Below are 26,648 nucleotides of genomic sequence, written 5' to 3'. Positions count from 1 at the left end.
AAGCAGCAAGAAAGGCGAGGAAGAAATTCTTAGATAACCGTAAATTCCTGCTAGATGACAGACCCTCCCTTCTGCAACATTAACAAGGAGAGATTTCGTCCTTGAGTTTGCAAAGATAAGCTCTAACGACCGGCTCAAGTTTGGCGAGGTGGGATTGAAGCACACACCCACCACCAGGCAAAGTCCTGCAGCTGCAGAAATTGTTAAAATAAAGGTATTAACAAATTTTAAATCGAAAAGATAACCGGTGAGAGCGGGTTCCAGCCAGCCGCCCTCCACAGAAACAGCCAACAGAAAACTCCTGGAGACCGGGAAAGCTTTTTCCCAAATCTGCTCGGAGCTGATGGCGGCCGCCGCGCTGGCTCCGTCCCCAAGGCAACGCGGGCGGGCCCGGCTCGCTGGGTATGGAGGCCGCGCATACCATGGGGCCAGTCTCGTGTAAATGCTGCCTCGCCCCTCTGCTGGGGCTAGTTGCCACTCGCCATGGGGCAGTAGTGAAAACACACCCGGGCAGCAGCACAAATGTGAGATCTGAAGATTGAGTTAACGGGAGTGGTGCAGGCGCGTTGACCTTGCAGCCACAACCTCTTTGTTTTCCCTGTAAACAGGACAGCAGCACGCTGCACCACAAAGCCACCTCCACTGAATCACAGAATCATTTATGTTGGGAAAGACCTTCAAGACCATCAAGCCCAACTATCCATCTGACCTACTGAGTCCCACCACAAAACTATGCCCCTAAGCACTGCATCCACACCTCTCTTAAATACCGTCAGGGATGGTAACTCCCTTGGCAACCTGCTCCAATGCGTAACCACCCTTCTTGTGAAGATATTCTTCCCGATACCCACTCTAAACCTCCCGTTTCACAACTGTACTCTATTTCCTCACATGCTATCACCTGCCACCTGAGAAAAAAAGATCAGCACCCGCCTCACTACAACTTTCTTTCAGGCAGTTGCAGAGAGCAATAAGGTCTCCCCTGAGCCTCCGCTTCCCCAGCCCAAACTCCCCCAGCTCCCTCAGCCGCTCCTCACAGGACTTGTGCTCCAGGCCCTTCACCAGCTTCATAGCCCTGCTCTGGACACGCTCCAGGGCCTCGATGTCCTTGTAGTGAGGAGCCCAAAGCTGAACACAGTGCTCAAGGTGCAGCCTCACCAGAGATGAACACAAGGGGACGATCACCTCCCTGGTCCTGCTGGCTACACTATTCCTGATACAAGCCAGGCTGCTGTTGCCCTTCTTGGCACATGGTCAGAAGGCTGTTGACCAGCACCCCCAGGTCTTTTTCTGCCAGACTAGAGGGCCAAGCCTCGTGCCCAGAACTGCAGCAACAGTGATTGGGAGGTGGAGAACACAAGATGTCCGCTGATTTGGGAAGTGCCTGGAAGTGACCCATCTTTTTGAAGGGATGTTCACAGAAGTTTTTTCCACTTCAAATACTCTGAACAAGAGCACTTCACAGATCTGAGAAAATTACCTTTTTTTCCTCAAGAAATCAAGGTGGAGGCCCACGGAGCAAATGACACCATGCTCTTGCTCAGGCAGTTTCCTCCTCTTCTTCTTCAAGAGACTGGGAAATGAGTAGTCCACACAGCACAGGGAGAACAGGCTGCCTTCATTAGAGCAAAAATAACTCCAGCAGACAGGGGAGGCCTCCTCCTCACCTCCCTTCCAAATAAAGTAGATAAACATGGGAACAGAGGAACTGCAGCTAGCATTAAGAAAAGGGAAGGAAAAGAGGAAGGTAAAAAAGGAAGGAAAAGAAACCTTCGGATATGCAGGCATATTGGTGCTGTATATCACTTACTTTGGAGCTGCTTAATCAAGCCTGTCACACACACCTGCAAGGAACAGTGCCATTGTATGTGATTTCTGTACTCAAATCAGAAAGTATGACAGCTTTTCTTCTGTTTCTATGAATACTGATGTATTTGTGTTTCCCAGAGAATAAAATTGAAAAGCTAAGGCTAGTACTGTTTTATTATTATGTATTAAGAATACATCTCTGAGTGATCAATTCATTATTTAGAGACTGCCACACTCAGGCTGCAAGCTCAATATAAAAAAAAATAAAAATGTGCTAAGGACTGTTTGCTGTTATCTAAATGTGCATGTCCACACTACCTTTTTTTCTCCTCCCCTCTGTGCACCTGATGCTATTTCACTGTTTCTGCCAGTAACAGAGAATCTCCCCCCCTCCTCCATGCCCAGGAGTGCCAGTGTAGATAGCATATTTTAAAATGCGACATCGCTTGAAGCACAGAGCTAGGTGATGCCATCCCTCAGATGGAACCTGCCATGTTGAGCAATGTGCGCTAAACTGATTAAAGGAGGAAAAAAAAAAAAAAGATTAACTGGGACAAAGTAAAGCTGGGAATAGAGCAGGGGAAACAGAGCTGAGAGTGGCATGAGCCATGCTGTGGCTCTGTCTGGGCAGCACAGAGTGGAGGGAGCCTTAAGTCTCCACCTCAGCCTGGGAAAAGCCACAGTGACCATCAGTGGCCGAGATGACAACTGCTCCCTCTGATGTGTTTCACTTCCTCCTTACTGTCTCCGAAACAGAGAGCAGCTTTTACTAACAGGATGCATGGAAGGGCTCTGCGCAGGATCGGGTACGCGCTGCAGCCAGCACGAGGGAACAGCAGGACCTCATGGGGTCAGCGACTGCTGGGAAGCACAGGCGGCTGTGGGTCAGTCTCGCCCCGTGCTCCAGCAGTGCAGGACTCACTGTACTGGCTCAAAGGTGCTACAGCCACATGGTGCAAAGTGCTGAGCCCACAGGAACTCATTCTGCACTTCAAAATATTCAATATATTTGACAGGTTAAATTTGTACTGATCGTCTTGCATGAACACCAGCATATATCTGGTGTAAGTTTTAACATCTTTCCCGAAATCAAAAATCTCTAGTTCAGCATCTTGACAGCAGCCCAAACTGTCCCACTACCAGAGCAGTGTGCAGATGCATGATTAAATGACTGTGAAACCTTGTCCTAACGCTAAGTACATGTTTGAGTGCATTTCCTCATCACTAATCCTGCAGTGCCACAGCTGGTTCAAGAGCCAAACTTCAGCTACTTCTATGCCCTTTGTGATACTGAGAGAATGTTTATAAAACTGTGCCTTAGAGTAGTGCTACAAAATTATTCACCTTTAAAAAAAACAAATGCTGAACTGTAGCAAGAGTAACAAGAGGGGCAAGAAAAAGAGGATGAAGAAAAGCAGAAATTTCATTTAACACTGGAAAAGAATGTGGTAGTTTGAGGTAGTACAGTACTTCAAGACATTCAACCATGAAACATATCTTAGTACAGCATGATAACACTAAAAATGTTTTAGGCTTGTTTGCTAAATACTACAGGTAGAGCTCTCAAAAGGATTCAAGTGTTTCTTTTTCTTTAACGGTGAGGACATAAAAAATTAGGAAAGATTAATTCTGAATTTTTAGTTAAAAATCATTTCAAGGAATCTTTTACATGAATGGAATTCTTAATGTTGTGTTACAGAAATTACAGGGAGAGCCTCAGCCTGAGAAAATAACCATACAGAATCTCTTGAACTCATGTACCTACTAAAGTCGCTCTACTCTCTAAATAGAAAGTTTTGTTGATTTAGTAATTCTATTCGCAGATTATCTTTTAAAAATATATCATAATAACTGATTAAAAGATTGAATCAAAATATTTTAGTTTTGAAAGATACATTTTTGATTAATACTGTATAAAAATAAGTGGTTTTGACCTCAAGCCACTGACATCAATACCACATTGAGAAGGTAACATGACTTGAATACATATACACATTTCAGACACTCATGTAAAGGCAACTATAGATGAAGTAGAAGAGACTATTATGCTAGCAACGTTAAAAAGGAAAACGAACTGTTATTTCCCCAAAAGAGACTCAGGGTAAATTTAGTCTCTAGGACCTAAAGGTCTTCAAATTCAGCTAGAATACCTGAAACAGTCACATTTTTACAAATATTGGGCACATAAGTCATGGGCATGACACGCCAAGGTTCATGCTTGCCTTCCCAAAGGTATCAGCTCCAGAAGCGCAGTGTGCCCCAACACCAAGCTGCACTGTCCCCCTCACCTCACACACACCCCCAAGATCACCAGATCACCAGTATCACATCCCGTGGCACAGTTTTCTTGGAATGCCTTACCTTCAACTTACCTACTTCAAAAAATGATCAAGAATTGAAGACAGGACTTACTTCCATTTCTCTTTTATCAGTTGACGCACAAATCACAGCTAGTGGCAGACAATATGATGTAGAGAGCAAATACTTGAAAGTATGACTCTTACTAAAGGAAGATACTGCCTCTCTGGAGGCAATTTTATAATACATTTAGAGACTTGAAGGTGAAAAAGGTATTAATACAACTATAAAGAAAAATTAGACTCATGGGAAAATCAGACAATAACACAAACTAAGAGGATTATGGGCATATGTCTGTGTGTGTCAGTTGTGTCTGATACCAGTTACTATCAGAAATCTGACAGTGGACAAACTTGAAGATTAACTAACCTGATAAAGACTAGTTGTTCCTCTGCCTAAACAAAATGGCAGTGCCTTTTTTTTTTTTTTTTTTTTTTTGTGAAATACTGAGTTTAACTGTCCTCAGCCCATGTGAACCTGCACAACTCAGCTAAACCCATGGAGACATTGTGTGGGATCATTAAACCCCCTAACATGCACCTTGATATATCTTACTTTAGTCTGCTCAGTTCCAAATCTTTGACGCCGTAAAAGACTTGGAAGAAATAGGTAGGATCACAAGAATGATCAAAAAAAATCCTACAAGCATGGAAATGTCTTCACTTTTTTTTTTTTTTTTTTGAAAATTCACATTTCAAAAATAAAAAAAAATGAAATTCACATTTCAAACATAAGCTTGAAAGATTATGATCATTTAGTTTACTGAAAAGTGATAAAAGCAGCATACAAACACTGAATGTTTATTCATTTTATATGATCATAATGACATCTTTCCCAATGGAAGTGAAAGAGGAAAAAAAAAATACCCCAAACCAAAAAAAAGAATCATAGAATGATTAAGGTTGGAAGAGACCTTAAGATCACCTGGTCCAACCATCACCTTACCACCAATGCCATCCACTAAACTGTGTCCCTAAGCACCAGGTCCAATCTTTCCTTCACCCTCAGGATATCCAATCACCCTCCAAGGATGGTGACTCCACTGCTTCCCTGGGTAACCCATTCCAAAGCCTGACACATCAATAAACCCCCTCCTCACAGTTTATCTTTGGAATTCACAACTATGAAGCTGAGCCAGAAACTGGATTAATTTGTCTACACGTATTTATGACATAAGTGTACTCCATTTATTTTCACAACCAAGAAATATAAATTGCCTATGGTGTAGGAAGAACTTCTACACTCTGTTTGCTACCATATTGTAAAGAAATAAAAGAAACATTTTAAACAACAGATTTTCACAGTTTTATTTTTAAACTCCTTAAGTAAGTCAGAGGTGATTTTCAACTTATATTTTTGCCTTAAATGAAAATAATTCTATACTTTTTCTCTGTATTTTAGATAAACAAAAAGCCTCTAAGCAAACAAAACATTTCATGAAAACTAGCAATTCTGTATAAAATTCCACTTTGGAATTATTATTTTATATACAGTTTAACTTTTTAGAATGAAAACATTTAATAGTGGTACACTCTGGGCAACAGAGTGAACATTTTCCTATGCTGACAGAGTACTAGAGATAAATATGCTTCACATCAAAGAACAAATTAAGTAGTTCAACCATGAATGCAAATACACTATGAACTTTAAAGCAACTATTTCAACAGCAACAGTTAAGTTTTATGGAACATTAGTAGTGCATGTAAAACAAAGTGGTTTAGAAATATTTTAGTTACACCGAGCCAAACACTTAAGTATTTCCATTTTTGCTGAGAACATATGGAGCACCTATTGGTTTGGGAAATGATCCTCATAACAACTACACCAGCTGCACTAGGCTTAGTAAGTAGCTGTCACATGTATTTCGACAGATTCTCAATGCTTTTTAGGGTTTTGAAATTAACAAGAATATCGGTAATTGTAACAAGGTAAAAAGTTTGAGACATGGCAGTATTAGGGAAAAAAATGTTGGAACTCTTGCATCTATGTCTTTCAAAACTTCACAGAATAAATAAGCTTTATTGGCATTTAAATAAAATCCACTTCAGAGGAAAAACAACAGGAACTTCGACCTGAATTACTTTAACTTGGCTTTTCCACCCATTGAAACAGTACGATGTTCAACTTTTGCACAGAAGTATATCATTTATTTCAATATTCTTAAATCAGTTTCCAGTCATACCATCAACTTATTTTCTAGATCAGTTTATTTTATAACAGCTCATCTTACAGCCTCAAATACATAGACTTATTGTACATATCTTACCTAACAAATTATGAAGTACTTGGTTTTTATACTGGCTTTTGCTGTGCCAGTGACCCTACTTTTCCCACTGTTTCATCACAGATGGAAGTCATTGTTATCTCTCAAGAACTGATTTACAAATACAGTTCCTCAAGAGGTAGCACACACGCACACAAAAAATGTGTCAAGACATTGGTCTGTGGTGGTCCTTGGAATTACTGAAAATGCCCTTATTTCTGCTATAAATACTCAAATGGCACATGAAAGGAAAACCTCAAGAATTTGGGTATACGAATCAGTAGCTCCTGGGGTATGTTGTAGAAGCATTTTGGGCAATTAGTTATAACTGATGTACAGAAGCAACTTTCCTGGACAATCAAGAAAATAATTATGCTATAACGTATGCTATTGTTGTAACACATGCTTTATGCTGTCTAATAACAGTATATTCCACCTGAATGAAGTAGGCACAGGTTTCCCTTTCATGAAGCTGTACTTACACAAGTAGTTAATGCTGAATACCTCGGAAAGCACTTCCTAAATGTATACACTATTTTCAACTAACCTATAACCTATAGAGTACCAGTCCTGCTCCTACCTTGTAGCACGGGAGAATATAACACCGGAATTTCAGCATCGCTTCTTTTCTTTATTGGAAATCTGAATTTTACTTTTTGTAAACTTTTTGTAACAGGCAACCAACAAATGGAAAAGTGTAATGCATATTCCATCCTGTCTGTAAATGACACGTTGCAGTTACAGCTATAGAAGCCAAGCAATTAGGTATCTGGAAGTTATGTATGTGTATTCTTGATGTAATTAGGTTGTCACGCTAATAATTACAAAACTTTCCTTTGTGAGGGGTAAAAGACATGCTGACTTAATAGACTGCAAAATGAGTTACAACTTTCAAACCTCTCCAGCAGCTTAAGTGAGCACCTCAAAAATCATCCATCCAGAGAAGATCAGGTTCTTTCTGCTAATTATTTTGCTTCCTTGGACTAGGCAGGAAGTTTTCAGTGCACCTATTCCACAACATCCACCTCTCTGCTCTTGACCCAAAGCTGTTGCTTCAAAGTGCATTTGAAACAAGTTAACAGCATTTTCAAAGATGAGAAACTGAGGCTCCAGTGCCCAGACTCATCATACCATTTATGTATTTGATCAAAGCACCACATCTGGAGCCTCCCTGAGCTCTCTCCGGACAGAGACAGTCCATCTGACCTTTAGCTCTCGACTGGATTTCTAACTTACAGTTATTCAAATGGTTGGGGATGGACATGAATTCATCCTTTAGATGTAGTAAGCCAGAGATACAAAGGAAATGACTAAGTTCAGGTCCCAAAACTAGAATCCCACCAGTATTTAGTATTGTATTGCCTCCTGAAATTCCTAGCATTTTAGTTTTTGAATATTTGACCTTGCAACTTTGAAATATGAATATACTTTCAGAAGTGAAAAGAAAGAAGAACACAAACACAAATAACCAAAGTCATCAGCAACTGGAGTGCGTTTATCCATTATATTGATCTTTATTATAAGAACACAGTATCTCATAGCACCAGCTGATTCTCTGCATATCAGAATGGGAAACGAGACGTTTTTTTGCCAGTGATTTCACTGACCAGAAGGGATTCCAGCTTCATTTTCAAAGGCTAAAATAGCTTTAGACCTACCAAAGTTTACTCTTGTCTTAGGTTAACTGTTAAGTGCAGAAGTCGCTTTTAGTCCACCTTCCACCATCCAGCCATTCTAATTCCTTTGTTAGAGCACATGTTTCTTCAGTTCCAGAATGCAGCCAAGTAAGGCCACTACAATGTCCTCCTTTTTGTTGTGTAAGATTTCACTGTATCTATAAAACAGAAGATGAAGTTTCTCTACCTGTGGGTTACTCCTGTTCTCTGTAACATAACGACCCCGGTTACCAGCAGCAAGTTCTACTCATTTTAGCAGCTCCAGACAGCAGCACAGACAGAAAGACAGATGCTATGAGAAATTTTGCTATTTTCTAACAAACCTGCAGTTATCACTGCCATCATATCAGCCCTCCAAAAAGGCCCTATTTCAAACAACTAAAATAAGACAATAGAATCTATTTTTAATTTTTCCTTTAGAAACAGATACTGCATTTTCCCTTTCATGTCACTCTGAAAAAAAAAATCACTAAAATATTCCAAATTTTCCCCCAACTTCTGAGTGAGGTAAACTGAGACTGGGTTGGAGGAAAAGAAAATGGGACACAACTCTAATTAGCAGCAACCTATATGGCATGTGTATCTTTAGTATATATTGTACTTCTCAGTGCAACTGGGGTTATATTTCCCCCATAAAAAATGTGGCATCCTTCTTAAAAAAATACAAAGCACTATATTTGACAATGTTGACAATTGAAAGAGGCAGCAATACTTGAACCACCAACACTGGTGGTGGACAGGCCACCTTCAGTTCAAGTCTTTATTAAATCTAAAATCCAGTTAGCAAGGTAACTGTGTTTTGTTGTTTTTGGTAGAGATTCTTAGATAAATAAAACCTTCCCCACTCTTAAAATGGAATTGTCCATTTTCCTACTACCAGATGGGATAACTCCCCTCTTCCAAGCAAAATGGTTAGCAACATCCACTTCTATTTTAAAAATCGAAATTTAAGTTTAATTTTAAAATTTAGATTCAACATTTACCAGATATCACCCCAAAACTCTTCTCTTAACGTACTGCTATTTTCAAATAAGACAACCATTTAAAAAACAATGAAAGTACTTTGTCAATTGACACAAGCAGCACATAAAAAACAATTTATGTAAAAAGTAGAAGTAAACTCTTTCAAGCAGTTTAAAAATATGTTCCTGCAATGACCATATGCAAAATAATTCATTTGTGCTTTTGCTAAAACATCAGCTTTCATGCAATTGATGGCACATGGAGAACAAAATATCCTGAAGTGAGTAAATACATGCAAAGATGCAGTTGAGAAAACTGTTTCCAAAGCAGATTTTTCACTTGTTAGGCATAAACCCTCATACTCAATGATGAAGAAAAAAAATTACGGACAACCAAATGTTCACCTTAAACATCTTCTGCTGACATTGGACAATAGGAACACAAAATATGTTGAAATGCAGTGATTTATGTAAACTGTGAACTTTTACAGAACACCAAGAAGTCTTTTGTGGAACAACAACAACAAATTGTTTAGAAGAAAAAGTGCAAACAAGAACAAAAATTTGCTGAAGCCAAGCATAGAACAGAGAAAGTTGAACTTTTTAACAAAGTTAAAACTTTGACTAAATCTATCTGCCAGAATATTAGGAACTGGAGTCAGAGAGCAGGATCAAACTGAACCACCCCATATTTCCCACTAATCATCCATTCAGGTTCAGAAGCCTGAATTTGTTCAGCTTGTCCAGGTTTCAGGCCAACCTGCGTGTCAGATTTCAGTGTTCTCAAACTACAGAGAGGTGCAGGATGAAACTTGTTCAAGGCCTGATGAAAAGGAACAGTGTGCTCCCATTTTCTATCTCCTGTTAATTTTCTATAGTTTAGATCACCTTTAAAAAGAAGCAAGTTTGACTTCTGTAGATCAGCATACAAATCAGGAGCAACCTCAGCCATACTGGAAAAATCATGTGGCAAAGTCCAAAACATGTGATCGTGGTAAACCCAAACGCCCTTTTTCAAATTGCCCTCCCAGTTAATCCCACATCTAGACATCCACATATGATTAGCTGCCTGAAGCTGTTTTATAGTCCAGTTAAAATCATTCTTTGTGGTATCTGACACATACCATGGAATACTCTTTCCACGGAAATGAACTTCATCAGCTAGCTTTGATGATAACAGGAAGTCAGCTAACACAAAATCACTTACAAGTTCAAATCCAGCATTATCCAGGATTATATCAACTCTAACTTTACATTTATCTGTTTTTCTATTTTTGGCATTTTGAAGTAGTGACCAAAGCTTTTCCATATCATTCACTAAGATAAAAGGTACCATATCTTCCAGGCATTGTAGAAGACTAGATTTCTGAGAGCTTTCCTCACCAGCTGAAAAAGAAAGGTCACACTTATTGCCCCACAATGACACCTAGAATGAGGAAGAAACAAAAACATTTGGTAAGTTTCGTTGTAGCTACATTCTGAACTTTGCAAGTACTTAAAGATTTTTGTTTATTTCTTTTTTAGGGACACGAAGGCTCTGACTCCACATTTTCCTCCAAGCTTTAATAGAAATCAACTTCTTGTGCAAAAATCTCAACACAGAAAAAAAAAAAATCTTGGAAGGAACCAAACAAGGCTCTGCATTTATGCAGGCATCAGAAACATGCATCAGAACTGACAAAGATGGAAGATTCAGAACAATGTAAACACACTGATTGGAAAGCTTTATAAATTGTGTTCTCCACACTATAACTCCAGAAAACACCAGTGGGAATACAAAAAAAGTAATAAAACGTGATTTATTACATGAAGCCAAATAAGAACTAGAACTAGTACTCATTTACAAAAACATAAAAGAGTTTTAAGTACACTCTAATGAGCTTTTAATAGTTTTGTCATATGGTTCATGTGCATTGCTGCCAATGAACGAACTTACCATAATCCTGTGATATTCTGTATTCTATCCAAAGGCATTTTTTTCCGAGAACAATGCAGTTATAAACTTTTAAACCACTTCTGGCCCAAACTGACATCTAGCTTATTTCCAAAAGTCTAAAGCTTTTAAAGCGTCAGTAAAATTAACTGTTTTAAAATTCTGTAGTTAAACAACAAAAAGGCCCTCTGGAACTCAACATAACATTTATTTTAGAGATACTGTTTCCTGCGAGAGAATAAGCTGGGTTTTCAAATACACAATGAAGACCAGCAGTATAAGGAAAACATCAAACAAATACTTCCAGTGTAGTGATACAGTATGGCCATCAGGATTTCATCACACCCTTACAAACAAAAAAAAAAAGAACAAAAAAGCTTTTAAAAAACAATCTCAATGAAACTCAGATTCTTTATACCCTCAAGGTTTCATTTGCTACAGAGAAGGGATATTTTAAAGTCTTGTGTAAAGTCTAGTGTAAACTACAAGTTTACCTGCAGTAGCTTAAAAAATTCCTCCTGAAGTTGCTTCTCATCTAGATCTTTGATGTTTTTAAGCAGTTCTTGAAAGTAAGTGCATAAGGCAATAATAGCCCCTTGGGATTCGAAGAAATTTTGAGCCTTTCCTTCTTTAAATACATCAAAGTTATCAATAGGTGGGCTAAAAGTAAGCAGAGAAAGAGTATATTAACATACTTTCCACATTTTCCAAGACAGCACTTGAAATACATGAAAACGCAAGCTCAGAGCTCAGTGGTTTTAGACTGCGTAATAGCCACTGATTATGCAGTTTTAACTTGTCATAGGGAATTCTTAGACATCTGAATAAAAGCTTGATAACACGCCTTACTAAACCAAATAGCATACAGGACATCTTCATATTTTTAGCAATTCTGAGAGTGAATAAGCATTCAATCCTTGCTGTAACAATTTTAAACTCCATTCTTTGTATACAAAGGACTAAAATTATAATATGCAAGTGAACAAACATAGTGAATTGCTGACCCAAACTGCATTCGTGCCTACTGAAGTATATTTCCCATACCAAAGCCTCTTACAGTAACGTGATGTCATTCTTATGAAAGCTTTTATCTAGGACTTTTGAAAATTAACACGACAAAGATGACAAAATAATGCAGCTCTTGGACTATATGAGAAATAGAAACTCGTTATGTAATAAGAATCATATTTGCTGTTACATGTTTTAACAAATGATTGAACCTCTATCCAAACATATGCTTAACAGCAGCAAAATAATAAAGACTGAGAAATTTAAAGCTTACTAATGAAGAGCATCTGTTTGTTTTAGTACAATCCAAAACATCCATCTCAAATTTGAACTTTCAAGAGTTCCAAGGGCCTGATATAGCAGTAGAAACAAGGAAACCCATTACTATGTTTCCATCTCTGTAATGCTAAGAACAGGTCCATTATGCATAAAGTATCTCATCTTATTTTATTTCATTTTAGACAGCAGCAGGCAATTAAACTGTTCATTCCTACCCCGTTATGTTATACTGGCACCTCGCCACAGTACCAGCACAACAAACTTTTCCTTCAAAGTTATTTTTAACCAGGATCAGCTCCCAAAGTCTGATGCAACACATGGCCTGCAAACCCTGCTGTAACTAAGATGATGGTGTAGAATGAACGGGTCCATTGCAGTAAGAACTTCAGATCTCAAGCAGCAGAACAAGTTAGAATGCCCAACATGGTGGTGGCACTCCTATTACGTATTTTAGATGAACGTGCACCTTAAGAGATAACTCTAAGCTAACAAACCTTTTAGAGATGTTAAATCACTTTGAGACCCTGCTCTACATTAGTCTGCAAGGGCAAGCTATGCAGTCTACATGAAAACTCAAGTTTGACTAAGTTGCAGAAACCGAATCATAACAAACAACAATAAACCTCAAAATCTACTGAATAAAATAATATTGATTTTAAATCTGAGGTGCAAAACAAGGGAAAAGGAATATGGAAATACTTAAAACTTTTTTATTTTTGTATATCTTAGTCCCCAGGTGTCTTCCTTTCTCCTAAAATTAAAAGGGGGCAGAATAATGTTTTGCAGAGTAATACACCAAGCTAGTAAATACTTACTTCTGTGCTAACGCTGCATGAATTCTTCGATACATGTAACACTCTACATATAACCAAGGAGACTGAAACCAACTTGGTCCTCCATTTCCATTTGATAAATTTCGTTGGTAGTCAAGGTATTGGTTCCACAGCATGGCGTCAGGCAGCTCATCTTCTAATGGAGTCACTGGTTTGTCTGTTTGAAGTTCATTCCGTAATTTGGAAAGGAAAGATATAGCTCTCTTCTCTGCTTCAACACCCTTCTGAAATAAGTGAAGAACAAAAGTTCCTATTCTGAACATTTATTCCTGTAGAAACGCAGACCAGGTTTTCAGGAATAAGCAAGCAATAAGCTTCAATTGCCACATACAAGTCCCTGAAAAATCAGAGCTTGATTCAGCCAAACACATTTGGGTAAATGATTCTCATTTTATGCATATGCTCCTAAAGTGAATCATGCATTGGACTTCTTTCTAGATTGGATCTTTTGGTCATTAGAGGGCAACAGAAAAGTGAAACTGCCATCGTCAGAAGATGCTAAGTCTATTAGCCATAGCAGCATTAAAAAGAGAAAGAGGGAGGAAAAAAAAACTGATGCAAGGGCAGAACAAAAACATCAGAAAAAGGTAGGACAGGAAGGTGAATTATGAAATGTATAAAAGAAAGCTACGAGAAAGGTGGCCAAGAAGAAGAACAGATAAAAAGAATAAGAAAGCCAAGCAATGATCATAGAAATAAATCAGTAAAAACATAGAAGGGGTCTCAACAGTTAGGGGGGGAAAAAAAAATCAGGCAAAAAGACACCTTACTCTTACCTCACCATGTTCTTCAAAGAATTCATTTTTATGTCGATGCAGAGTATCAATAGTTCTTGTGAGGATCTGGGGCAGTCTGTCTTTGATTGTAAAATATGCAAATGATCTGAAAAGGAAAGGATCAAAATTTCCTTACTGAGAGGAAATGATAAAGTATCTTCTATTTTTAAATAAACATAAGGTCTTAAGAAATATGTTTGTGTACTTTTATAGTAGTTGACATTTAGAAAAAAAGATCTCAAATTGGTTGGGCTCTTGGGTTGACTTCTGGAGAAGCCTTTTCGGGGAAGAAAACACTAACTGACTAGCCCTGACGGAGGTAAAAAATGTAGTCAATTCCAGGCTAAAATACATTCTCTAATTGTGGTTAGGCAGATGTAAAGATAGGTAAATTTAAAATGAAGAGCCCAGAGAAACATGTCATGTTTAGTTATACTGCAATTGTACTGATTTTACAGTCACAAAATCCATATAGTGCTTGCTCCCAATGTATATATTCATACATGGATAGATTTACAGCTACACAGGTAGACTTAGCACCACGTCCAACCTCTCCTTGAGCACCCCCAGGGACGATGCCTCCACCCCCTCCCTGGGCAGCCCGTCCCAGCGCCTGGCTGCTCTTTCTGAGCAGAAATATCTCTGAACTTCCACCCTGAGCCTCCCCTGGCTCAGCGTGAGGCCCCTCCCTGTATGCCAACGGCTTTACGGTGGCTTTGTTCGCTGGGCAGGGCACCGAGGCAGAGTTAACACGGAACTTTAACCCCCCCCCCCCCCGCGGAAGGCGGCTGAGGCTGAGGCCCATCCCGCAGCGCCGCCTGCCGGCGCCTCCCCGCAAGGCCCCACCGCAGCGCTCCGAGGGCCGCCCCCCAGCTCCGCCCCGCCTCGCTCCGCTCCGCCCCGCCCGGCGCCATCCGCCGGCCCCGCCGCCCCTTCCACCGCCTCTCCGCGGGGCCGGGAGCCGCGGCCGAGCCCCGCTCTGCCCCCCTCAGCTCCGCTGCCGGGACGCACCCCTTGAACCTGCCGGACAGCTGCACCGGTAGGGCCGTTACCGGCAGCGCCGTCCCCGCCGCCGCCATCTTGTCCCGCCCCCCGGAAGCGGGGCGCGGCGGCCGGACGGTATTGGCGCGGCGGGCGGCGGGCGGCGGCGGCGGCGGGGCCCGGCGGCCGGGGGGCGGGGCCGCGGCGAGCGCGGCGGAGAGCGGCGCGACCCCTCCCCCACCCCCCCCTCCGCCTCCTCCTCCTCCTCCTCCCCCCCCCCTCAGGTCAGTGCTGGCGCGCGCCGGGAACCGCCTCGCCCCTCCCCGCCCGCCGCGGCGGCGGCAGCGGTGGCGGCGGCAGAGGGGGAGGGAGGGGAGGGAGGGAGCGGGCTGGAGGAGGCCGCCCCGCGCTGCGGAGAGGGAACGGGCCGGGGGGGGGGGGCAACGGGGGAACGGGGGGGGGAAGATGGGGAACAGGGAACGGGGAACGGGGCCGTTTCCTGCCCCACCCCGGTGTCAAAGCCTCAAGGTCGCGGCTCGCTGACACACACGCGCACACGCACAGCTCCCCGCGCACCGCGGCGGCTGGAGGAGGGCAGGCCGGGCGCCGTGGTTCGCCCCGCTGCCCGCCGCCCTGCCCGCCCGCCCGGCCCCGGGCGAGGCGCCCCCGGTGGAGGCGCCCCTCAGCCGCCGCCTCAGGGGGGCGCCGCGGCCTCGCCGCCGCTCCTGACGCGCCCGGCGTCTGATTGGCTGCCCGGCGGGCTGTGTCCCGCCCTCCTGAGGCTGGCAGCCAATGGGAGCGCGGCTCCGCCGTGCCTCAGCGAGGCGCTGCCGCCGGGCCGGGTGATGGCGGCGCGGCCCGTTGGGGCCTCAGCGCCCCGCTGGGTGCGGGCAGCGTGCGCGTAACCGCCTCGTGGAGCCCGTAACGTGCCGAACAGCAAGCACATAAATCCGAAATGCCTACAGCACATAAATGCCCAGTGTCAAGCACCTGTCCTGTGGCAGCCCGGAGGAGCTCCGTGACCCTTTTTGTGGAGCTTCTTCTTACAAAAGAATGGGCGTTTCGGCCGTTACGCAGTGTGTCGGTGCCGTTAACGGCCGTTTACGCTGGGTTTGGAAAAATATCCCTACACAGACCCACTTTTTGTAAATTATGGAGCTCCACGGGTTTTCTTTATGCTAATATCTTCCTGAAAATGAATTCTCTGTCGCCAGGGGAACGCTCCTGGCCGACAGAAGCGGGGGGGGGGGGGCAGGGACGCGGCGCTGCGAGCCCTCAGCAAGCGCAACCCGCCCCTGGAGGAGCCCGGCCTGTGGACACTCACAGAGTTCACTTAATCAACACCCGCAGCGCAGCACAAATACGCTCAGGAGCTAGATTTTGTGCTGGATTAGCAGCCTAACAGTGCGCGTTTCCGGCAGTGCAGGTGGATCCGCAGGCAGCCCGTACTGCTCCGTTGTGTAACAGCGGGATCAAGGCCGCAGCCTGGTTTAGGGGCCTCTCGCGTCAGTCGTGACAGGCGAGCGGAGCTGGATCCATGCTGGGCTGGCAGCAGCGTAGTTGTGGCAGCTGGTGTGGGTCAGTATGAGTGTTGTGTAGGTGACGTTGCCACACAAGCACACAGCAATCTAGTTGTTGTTTCTGCTATGTTAAAATAATGGTGCTTGCAGTCTCCCCTGCGAGGTGATTTCTTCCCCTTAAGGTGAGTGCTTGCCCATGAGTAGTTTCATCAGTGGAGTTGCTGAGAGCACAGACCACTACACAGAGCGAACAAGAGGGGAAAAGATACCTGGTTACATACTGACATAGCAACCAACGCTACCACTGTGTATTGCGAGCACACAGTTCATTAACATGCTTTAATCTTAATTAGAGTATGTCCATAGCATTGAGAAAAAGCTTTTTAGAGCCATCACTGTTTGTGTTTAGGAGTACTAATGCATTCAAAAGGAGTATGGGTCACCTTTTAGCTAAGGGACAAATAATAATATTTCTTTCCAAAGGGCTGATAGAGGATTTTGTTTCTTTCTTTTGAATACAGTTCTGAGGGAAGCAATGAGACTGAAACTTCTGCGCCTTCAGGCTGGATCTTTCCACTCTTTAACAACCATATGCCGACACCAAACCTTTAATAGAACTGGACCTCCACTACCAAAGCTGCATAATGAACTTGACAGGACAGCAAGGAAGATTGGGAATTTGTTTGCTCTGAAAACTGCTTCTTCTTGTTTGACAAGTCAATGTGTGCAAGTGAAGAATTGGCAATTGATCCAAGGAAATGTACCAGCTTTGGGAAAAAATGTTCATTATCAGAGCGGGGAGATGTTTTTTCCACCCTGGAAACATTTTTGTATGGCAGCAATGGGAAACTACAAGCTCAATACGGAGCATATTAAAAGGCTTTGGAACATGTCACCAAGATTTCACTCCATTGTAGCAGCTTCTAAAATTATTCCAAAACAGAGTAACCAGCCAGTTAAGAGGCCACCAAAGGCACCAAGGACCAAGCAGCCATCCAGAGCTAACCAGCCACTACCATCAGAAATGGAGGTAAAGAATACAATTTGCATTCTATATAATATTAAGGGGACTTCATCAGCTTCATTTACGTTCACATTTGGGTTTAGATTAAAATTTTAATGCAATTAACATATTTCTTTGGTGAAGAAGATTTCGTTGTTTACCTGACTCTGGCCACATAGAGAGGTCAGAACTCTACAAACAGGAACAAACTTGATAGAAACTATTGTGTCTGGTATTTTGAAGACAAAATAGAGACGTACTAGCAATATGGGACAAAAGTGGAAGGAAGAGAGTTGGTTATTAAAATGGAAAGACATTAAACCCTTAAAAATGTTTTAAGCTAGTTCAATATTTAGGAGAAAAATCCAGCTTTTGGAGTAATTCAACTTTCCCCAGGCATCCTGCTTGCTCAATTCTGTCCAGTTTTAAGGCTTTGTTCTATGTCTAATAGAAATCAAGATGAAAGTAGATAATAAAGAGCTTATAAATATTCAGATTAGATTTCAGAAGCTTTTGATTTAGGCTGTATTCTCAAGTATTGCTGCTTTTTTTTTTTTTTTTTATAAACGGTCACAGCATTTCAAACTATAGTGAAATAGCTTTAATACTACAGCAAAATTATTTCAATTTTATTCTTAGTGATAAAAATAAGTTCTTCTAGGAATATCTGGATGGAGATCATAACACTTAGTATGTGAAGCCTCACAGTATTTCAGAGAGGATCACTTCTGTTCTGTCAATGGCAGAACTGAGGTGCAGACATAGCCTGCGTTACTTGAGGAAGATTATTCCAAGTGTAGAAATAGCACCTGGATCACCAGATTACTAGAACTACAGAGTAACTTCATCAACAAAACATTTGGGATAAACTCAGATCTATAGGGTGAGTAAGTGGAACAGCGCATGCTTGTAGCTCTTAATCCTTAAGACAGGTCTTTGAAAGCCTTTACTACTAGCCAAAGCAGACTGTGAGTGTACTTAAATATAACATCTACAAGGAAAAAATCCTGGTGTCAAAAATGTTATTGTTCTCCTCAAGCTACCATAACAGCAGAGTTCCAGGGTATTGTTAACAAAATAGTGCTATAGACGAGACTGGGACCAGCACTGTGCTTTCAGAAGCAGCTTCCGCATTGCAAAATCTGCCTATTGCATATCTGCTGAATGTGAGCACCGAGGTCTTAATGCTTGCCTTCTACTCCTGCAAACTCCATTTAATGTTTTTGTATGATTATCAGGAGTAAGACTTAATGTGATATCGAGGCTCCATTGTAGAAAATTTAGTTCCCACTTGAGTTTTCCTATTACTCTGAAAACAGAAAGTGAAGAATTTTAGTCCTAAATCACCACATGCTGTTTTAAGCTTGTTATTTGTACTATGACATTATATGTAGAGGTTACTTCCTTTTTTGTGGGGTGGATTAAAGTGACGTTTCTTAATTAGATTTTTGAGGTTTCTGAATGGCAGTATGAAATGCTAAAAGTTTTTGTTTGACATTTTCATTTACATGTGTACAAGTAATATGCACTGCTATTTTTACTGCTATTTTTACTTTTTTCCACTGTGAAGAGATGGAGAAAATTCTGCCTGATAGGAAAGATCATTATTATTTCATTACAGAAATCGCATAAACTCGGGCCTAACAAAGCATTTTCTATTTTTGAATAAACCCTTTGTGGTTTTGGCAAATACACAGCTCCATTTTCAGAGGTACTTGACATGCTCTCACCCTGACTGTGCACAGGCTGATAGTACTTTGGAACAAGCATTTATTTTTTTTTTAACCTGTTTTTGTACTTCCTTATAGGTACTTAGTCTAAAGAGATAAAGAGTTAGTTTAAAGATGCTACCGTTTTCTGTACTATGACTAATACAAGTACAGCAAACAGAGAGGCCCTGTGGTTTTTTTCAACACACCGTCATTATTCTCTAAATCCTTTGTCACAAAAAAGCTGATCCTGTCTTCCTCTACATGTGGTGGAGGAACCAAGAACCCTCCAGTAACACAGGCCCTATTTCCACTGCAGTTGCCTGAGAGCTGGCTGCAGTGTCCCTTCCTTCATAGTCTGCCTCTGGAGACAGCAGCTCTAGACCCATTCTGAAGGTTTTCAGTTAGATGAACCCTGAGGATCTCTGGTTTCTGTTGGGAAGGGCCATTAACACCTTCCTTTTGCCGAATTGTCTGTGAATAAGCTCCTTCCCACCCCTTGCCTGCACTCCTTCATGTGCTGCCTGCAGCTGGAATGCCGAGCACCAGCAGTGATATATGGTCGGAGACCAGTTCTTCAGGGTAGGTGGAAGAGTTGCTTTAAAGCGGTAACTGGTTTAGTCAGTCCCTAGTGCCACGATTCGGGTTAGTTACTGATACTGCAAGGTCTGAAGGCATGAGAAGCCTTTGAGCTGATTTTTAATGCTATGGCCATATATACTCTAGAAAAAGCTTGAAACTCAATTAAAGATGTGGTTGCTAGTGTCCTGGAGGCAAAGACTGATTCCTGTGGTGGTATGAGGGTTAAGTTCATCTTGCAGCTTTTCTTTCTTCAAAATGTTTGTATGCTTAAAATGAAAGAGATGGATGGATTAACCAGAGAATGATGGTTCCTGTGCAGTTGTTGGGGGCATGATGATATGGAGAATGAGTTGCTGAAGTAGTTAGGATGGCTAATGGGATAGTTGCTGTGGGGCTCTGAGTTGAACCTGAGTGAATCCCCAGGCACAGCCAGGAAGCAGGGGGTGGCAAGTGGCTGGAGTTGATGTCACCAAGACAGACCTTCCATTCTGCTCAGGCAAGTGTGTAGGTGAGGGTGTAACAGGCTGCACGGGATGGAGGTTTACCCACATAGCTCACCAGCCACAACCTACGGGTAACAAGTCAACACCTGTATGTTAAGATTAGCTGAATCACTCGTTAGCTTACAGACATCTCTGTTCCATCTCCATCAGTTATCATGGGAGACTAGATTTCTAGGGTGTCTGTGGATGCACAAATTTTAGGTACCTTAAACTCTATACCCAGTCCAAATGTCCCCCACCAAACAAGAGTTTAGTAAAGGGGAAACAGTGCACTGTTACTGAAAAAGAAAGAAAGAAAAGAACAACATACTGCATATTCAAACTGCTGATTCAGGTACCTAGTCTTGGCAGCCAGCTTCTGGTGCTAGCTACAGTCTTTGCCTGGAAAGTAAAATCACAGCAGTAGATATAGTCTGTCCTCTAGTGCATCTGCCTTGAAAAGAACAATAACAAAATTAACTGTGGAAAAGTATAGAGCAGGATAAAGACTTTCAGATTATTACTAGCTAGATTACAGTATATTTCCTGAATAGATACTGAGAATGTTGGTTGCTTTTTTTTATAGATGATACAGTAATAATGTAACTTTTCAAAAGTACTGCAGCAAGGAAACTGAAAATACATTTCTGTTCGACTGTTGACTCAGCCTAGTCATGGAAATACATCTACAAAATTGCTGTCTGAATACTGAATTACTTTTAAAGTGTATTTTCTGTTAGTGGTCACTGAACTAAGATGACGTGTAAACAAAACTTTAGAAATGATAACAGAAAGTTAAAGTGAAAAAAGAAAATGAAGTTAAGTGCATGGCCTTGCTCCCAATCAGTGGTGGAGGGCCCCCTTCAGGGGCAAAACACATCTCCTCAGGTGTTGCAGTTTGGTGTATGAGTGCAGCGAGAAAGTCATTTGGATTTGAAGTGTATTGTGGGTATAAATGCTTGCAGATGGGAACAGCTCTTTTGTTGGTTTGTTGTTAGTTACATCCCCCTTTGTATTAGTTACAAAAAGCTGGAAAGTGACGGACCCGCAGTGAGAAGCATTGCTGTCTGGATATCTTCCATTGCAGTGTACTGAAGAACATTATCATGGGAAATACAGGGTATCCGAACAAAGAAATCCCCTTAAAATGAGGAGTAGAGTTCGTAGGTCGGTTTATGGTGACCTGTCGGATTAATCAGGAAAGCTTTTACACAGATGACTTTCTGATGCCTTTGCCATGTGTGAGTCAGTCCTGCTGCAAGTCAGTACCCCTTTTCCTCACGTTCTTGCAGTGTGCCAGTTATTTGTTCCACTACAGCATTTTATTTCTTTTAAGCTGTGGGATCCTGAGACAAACTGGCTGTTGCATTCAGCTCGGCCGTGGTTTCAGCCGAGGCTGCGTTGTTAGCACAGGATTCCCCTCAGGGAGGGGACACTGATCTGCAGCTGGCCCCGACCTGTGGCTCTGTGCTGTCCCCGGAGCTGCCTGCACAGCCAACTCCATCCTGGGCAGGATGGGATCAGACTGCTGCTCTGGGAGCTTGTGGTGCTTCCTAGGGCAGGCTGGGGTGGTCCAGCTCCATGTGTCCTCACAGGTCTTTAAGCTGCTATTGAGGGTGTCTTGCTTTTGGTTTTGATGGTCGACCATGTATATCAGAGGGTTTAGGATGTGAGAGCAACTGCAGCTCTCCTGTTAGAGCATTTCTCTGGCATTCAGGGCAGAAGGGCTCAGTTCGTGGCTCTGTCACACAGGTTTTTGGTGTGACTGACTCACATTACGTGGTTTGGTCTCTCTGTGAACCTCAGATAGGTTTTCTTCCCCACTTAGCAGGGAGTAACCTCATTAGTAGTTGTACACGAAGCAGACAGCGTAGCAATGCTGATTAGTAGAAAAGAGTGAATAAATGAAAAGTGTCACTTTCATGATTAATTTGAGGCAAACGTGAACGTGTCTTATGAACATCTTGCTTCAGCCTTTCCCTAACTCGAATCTTTGTTCCTTTGGCACAGAATCTGATGCAGTGCACAGCCTTTGCCACAGCAGATGAGTATCATCTTGGTAATCTGTGTCATGACCTGACTTCACATGGATATGTTGAAATAACAAGTTTGCCTAGAGGTAGATTTTTAAAACATCTTAAAAACAATATTATATCTCGTTAAATGAAATATGGGTGAGGTAAATAATTTTTACAACTTCACATATTCTTATTGTGTTAATACCCTGGAATACATCTTGGTACTTGTAATATACAGGTAGCTCTATCTAAAAGTTCCATTTACTTTAAAAATAAATAAATAAGCCTTCCAGAATAGCAGTATAACCAGCTCTTGCTATTACCATATGATGATTTTTTCCTCAAATTACTGTTACACTAAATTATTGAAAACTTAGTCCTAGAAATGCATTCAAGAAAAATATTTTTTGAAAATTTCTAATACAAAAAATACAGCTTTTCAAGAAATCTGCCAACTGAAAATTTTCTGAAAGTTTGTTTTAATCAGTGTTTCAGTACGTGATGCCATGGTGCTTCGTCTGCCAAGCAACGTTGTAATTGGAAGTGTTGCACCTTCTTTCCATACCCAAACTTCTATTAATGTAAATCACTGAGGGTTGGAGGCACGCAAGAGAGAGTCTTGCTGACTAAGTGCAATGTAAAAGAGATGCACATACCGATTTAATTCTGGTAAAGAGAACGCAGTTGACACTTCATACTGGCCAAACATACCCTAGCTGGATGAGTCCCTGCAGCAAAGTAATTGGTTCTGGTTCTGTTCGAAGTATCTCTGAAGACTTGGGAAAGTATGGTGTGGAAATAGCTGCAGGATACTCCAGGAGAAAAACAAATGGAGCTTTTTATAGCTTAATGAACCCGATGCCCCAGAACAGCTGCGATTTTCATATGTTGGCAGTAGATTTATTTATTTTTTGTGAATGAACAGATTATATAAAGCTAAGAGGAATGACAAATATTGTTTATGTGCATTTCAGTAGAGGTTATCAAATACCTGGCTGACTCTCAAACACCCAATAAACCAGCTGTGATAATAATCCAGTGGATCTTTTTAAATGCAAGATTTAGTAATGGCTGTATTTCTCAGAAAGGTGAATGTGGAAAGAAAAGGTGCTATATAATACAGGCATCATGTTCCTTTGTAGTTAGTTCCTTTGTGTTAAAGCAACACTGGTTTCACTGTTTCAGGATAGAAACTTTGTACAATCCTCAGCACGACTGAGTTACTGTAATGCAAATAGTGCTGTTGCTGGTACTTTACCTTGAAAGTGTGAGCTTTGCCAGTTCTTTCATTTATTCCTGGTGTGTTTTTGACTCCTTACAATAGATACTCTGCCAGAAGTTTGGAGGAAGTAAGGAAAGAATGTTTGATTGTGCCAGCAGATGTGACGTTTTGTGGTGGTTGACACGTGGATGTAGCAGTGCTAAGTCACCAAGCTGAATGTTACATCTTGGAAACTTGAGAAGTACTGGCACATAGAAATCTACATTAGAAAACTTTGTGTGGATTTGTTGCTTTGTAGTGTTCCCCCTATTTTTATTTTGTTTTTGACCCCTTTAAAAACATTTTAGTCTGACACTGTAGCACTATTTATAAGGGACCAAATTCACATTCACTGTACATGTTCTAGCTGGAGGGGATTGATAAAGTAAGAGTGATATTTGAAAAGGCAAATGAGGAAAATGCAGACAAATGTTTCTTCTGTGGTGAACTCCCACTTCACACCCAAAGCTCGCTCCAGTGATTCATCGAGTCATATGTTTCTGAATTGGAATAGCAAGTGAAAGAGAGATCTTTGAAGAGTTCATACAGACCAACTAACTGCATGGTCTCGAGTTCTGTGTTAGCAAAAGTATGGCCAGTATTCAGTCATCTCTTCCTGCCTGCTTAGGCTGCCTGGCCTCTGGGACTTCAGCAGTAAAGCAAATGCAGGAGTTCATACCCAGACCTAAATTGGTGCATTGGTGATTGCTTTGTGATATTTATGCAAAGGGGTTGAGCTTTTTAACGCTTAGGTGTTAGGCCTTGCAAATTTGTCTTTGCAGAGTCTCAGCTCACAATAGAGGTGGGAGGTTTTGCTGGTCTGGCTACCAATGGTAAAATGAGTCACACTGGAAAGTGAACTTTCCTTGGCATAACCACAGCAGGGCTTCTAAAGCTACGCCTGCGCTGGCAGAGCAGTACAGGGAAGCAGCTACAGGGGAAGGGTGGGGGAGTGGAACTGTTTTGAGCACCCAGCACCCACACTGAGTACATTTGGGGGGCCTTCAGCTTGCACCAGCTGGTGTAAGAGTCTGGTCCTCTGTAATGCCTGCCTGTTAGCATGGCTGGAGTATCTTAAGTGCAGTGCTGGAGCTCATCTTCCAGTTTAATTTCATGCAAAAGAAATCCAGTTTGTGCACCCTGACGCTTCTACAGTGCAAACCCAAAGCGTGGTGAACAAAGGGGAGACTGGAGGATTTATTTCAAAAGCATGCTTCTGATCCAAAGGGAAATATGGATGTTCCCTCTGCTGCCTTGAGGGTATGCTCTTTCAGGTTTCTGACTATCAAAGCAAAGTCAGCAAAATTAGCCCCTTGTTGTATAGAAAAGAGAGATTTTGGTCTTCTGGGCAAGCAGAACTTGAGTGATCATTAGTCTGCAACTGTGGGCCAACTTCTATAGTTCACTTGTGTTCATGTCCACTTTTGCCTTCTGTATTCTGTTCCTGGTTATTTTAATATGCCCTGCATTGGTTTTGTCTAAGTTCTTTAACTCCTAAGTTTCATTAACTCCAGTTTATAGCAAAGTTTAACATAGCAGCTGAGTCTGTGTAGCATGTGGCGCTTTAGAGAAGCTGCGTAGTTTTATATTGTCACACTTTAATCAGAAAAATAAAACATGGGACTGACTCTGAAAGTGTTAGCATGTAATTGTTGAGCTGGAATCATATGCTTATAGCTGTCATGATTAGAAGTGTAATTAATTCTTCATTTTGAACTTTTATTTTGCTTATTTGTTTCAAACTAGATGCTGCAAATGTTTTGGTGATTGGTACTGAGAAATCTGCAAAAGATGATGATGCTGGCATGATTTTTTTCTTCAGGTAAGTTAAACACTACACCTGTTACCTTTTAAACATTTTATTAATAGCAATCCTGTGAAAGTGCAGCTTGCTAGATCATTGCATGTAGCTCAATCAGAATGAATCAAAAAAAATGATAATACACTTGATCATACAAAATTGATCATATACTTAAAACAGTGCAATTACACCTCAGTTTTTTCCTTGAATTCACAGGGAAGGGGCTGTTGTGTTTTGGAATGTGGAAGAGAAAAGTGTAAGTAAAGCACAACTGTTTGCTAAAGCTTCATAGTGAGATATCTTGTTAGTCCCACAAAGCCCAGCATGCTTTCATTTTGAGAGTTTGAACCTCGCCAGAAAGGAGGAGGACTGATTCTTCTCCTAAGGAGTGCAGCTGCCCTCAAGTGTGTGGCTTGCTGCTGTATCACCTTTGAAACCCGTCTTTCTGCACAAAATAAGCAAACAGATGTATAACATACAAAGGGGATGAAATTTGCTACTTAAGGCCAAAAATCTGAAACCTTAATCTTGTGAGACTGACAAAAAATTCTTGCAGTTTTATGTACTGAAGAAGTAGATCAGAAAAATTGACGCATGAATGGTTGTTTAACAGGAGTTAATGTAACAGGAAATAAATCAGCAGAAAAGGATCGTTCTAGTGACATTTAAGTCGGATCTTAAAACTGCAAAACTTACTATCCAAAGCTTACATTTGGTTAACTTGAAACATGCCAAATTTGTAAACAGTTGTTTTCTGGTTTTTTTTTTGTTTGTTTGTTTGTTTTTTGTGGGTGTTTCTAACAGCAATATTCCTTAAGGAAAGTTTTTATAGGATGGTAATAATGGTTAAAATACATAGATACCAAAATAACATACATATCCCTTGGGATAAATCAGTGCTCTTCGCTGACCAGGAGTGGAATGCTACAGACATATTTATTTTTATGAATATATTTATAGTCACTTTCAAAATATGTTGTATCTATGCATTTTGTTTGTTGTGGTTAAATAAAGCTGAGTACTAGATACATAAAGAAAAGGCATTGATCTTATCTGTAGGCAGGGTCTATGAAAGTAGTTGGCATATACTGAGCATGGCAGGGAGATGCACAGATATTCATAGGAGGATTTTAATTAAGGTAAATGAAAATACAGAGCCGTTGTTTCCAGATGTGAACAACTTCTGGATTCAAGTTTGCTTTTTCCATTTCAGACCTGAAATGTGCCCAATTTCCTGTCTGTTTTGGGGAGTTTCAGTACATCAGCAGGCCTACAAACAGATACTAGCTTTCCCTTCAAACTTTGCCTGTAGCCCATTTGGGATGCAGTGGCTGTAACTGTGCTACTGGGTCACTGGCATTTCTGAAGACTAGCTGACTAACTCCTGTTGATAG

General features: G+C 41.5%; 3 protein-coding genes across 13 annotated transcripts in view; 1 reads left to right on the top strand and 2 right to left on the bottom strand.

Moving 5' to 3' along the window:
- Positions 1-886, bottom strand: part of CCDC170 (coiled-coil domain containing 170) — a 45,679-nt gene extending 44,793 nt beyond the window's left edge. For 3 of the 9 annotated variants that reach the window (XM_068677108.1, XM_068677109.1, XM_068677110.1), the window contains exon 1: positions 246-725. In XM_068677108.1, coding sequence (XP_068533209.1) covers positions 246-424 — 179 coding nt within the window. In that variant the 5' untranslated portion in view covers positions 425-725. Of the gene's footprint in view, positions 1-245; positions 726-757 lie in introns of those variants that run through there. The other 6 variants (XM_068677112.1, XM_068677115.1, XM_068677117.1 and 3 more) reach the window with 5 other exon arrangements.
- A 7,034-nt stretch (positions 887-7,920) lies between these two features.
- ARMT1 (acidic residue methyltransferase 1) lies at positions 7,921-15,041 on the bottom strand. Of its 2 annotated transcripts, none has more exons than XM_068677121.1 (5): positions 14,909-15,041; positions 13,898-14,003; positions 13,104-13,345; positions 11,496-11,661; positions 7,921-10,494 (listed from the first exon to the last, which is right to left on the bottom strand). In XM_068677121.1, the coding sequence occupies exons 1-5, from the start codon at positions 14,974-14,976 to the stop codon at positions 9,727-9,729; spliced, it is 1,350 nt and encodes a 449-aa protein (XP_068533222.1). In that variant the 5' UTR covers positions 14,977-15,041; the 3' UTR covers positions 7,921-9,726. The 2 variants fall into 2 exon arrangements, with proteins under 2 accessions (XP_068533222.1, XP_068533223.1); XM_068677122.1 differs by lacking the exon at positions 14,909-15,041 and adding an exon at positions 14,415-14,534.
- RMND1 (required for meiotic nuclear division 1 homolog) overlaps positions 15,033-26,648 on the top strand; it is a 20,914-nt gene continuing 9,298 nt past the window's right edge. The window contains exons 1-5 of one of the 2 annotated variants that reach the window (XM_068677123.1): positions 15,033-15,162; positions 16,920-17,428; positions 22,185-22,293; positions 25,200-25,275; positions 25,471-25,510. In XM_068677123.1, coding sequence (XP_068533224.1) covers positions 16,934-17,428; positions 22,185-22,293; positions 25,200-25,275; positions 25,471-25,510 — 720 coding nt within the window. In that variant the 5' untranslated portion in view covers positions 15,033-15,162; positions 16,920-16,933. Of the gene's footprint in view, positions 15,163-16,919; positions 17,429-21,164; positions 21,295-22,184; positions 22,294-25,199; positions 25,276-25,470; positions 25,511-26,648 lie in introns of those variants that run through there. The other variant, XM_068677124.1, reaches the window with a different exon arrangement.

Source organism: Anas acuta, chromosome 3 (assembly GCF_963932015.1).
Source record: "Anas acuta chromosome 3, bAnaAcu1.1, whole genome shotgun sequence".
In the NCBI taxonomy this organism is placed as follows: domain Eukaryota; kingdom Metazoa; phylum Chordata; class Aves; order Anseriformes; family Anatidae; genus Anas; species Anas acuta.
This window is presented reverse-complemented; position numbering and strand designations above follow the sequence as displayed.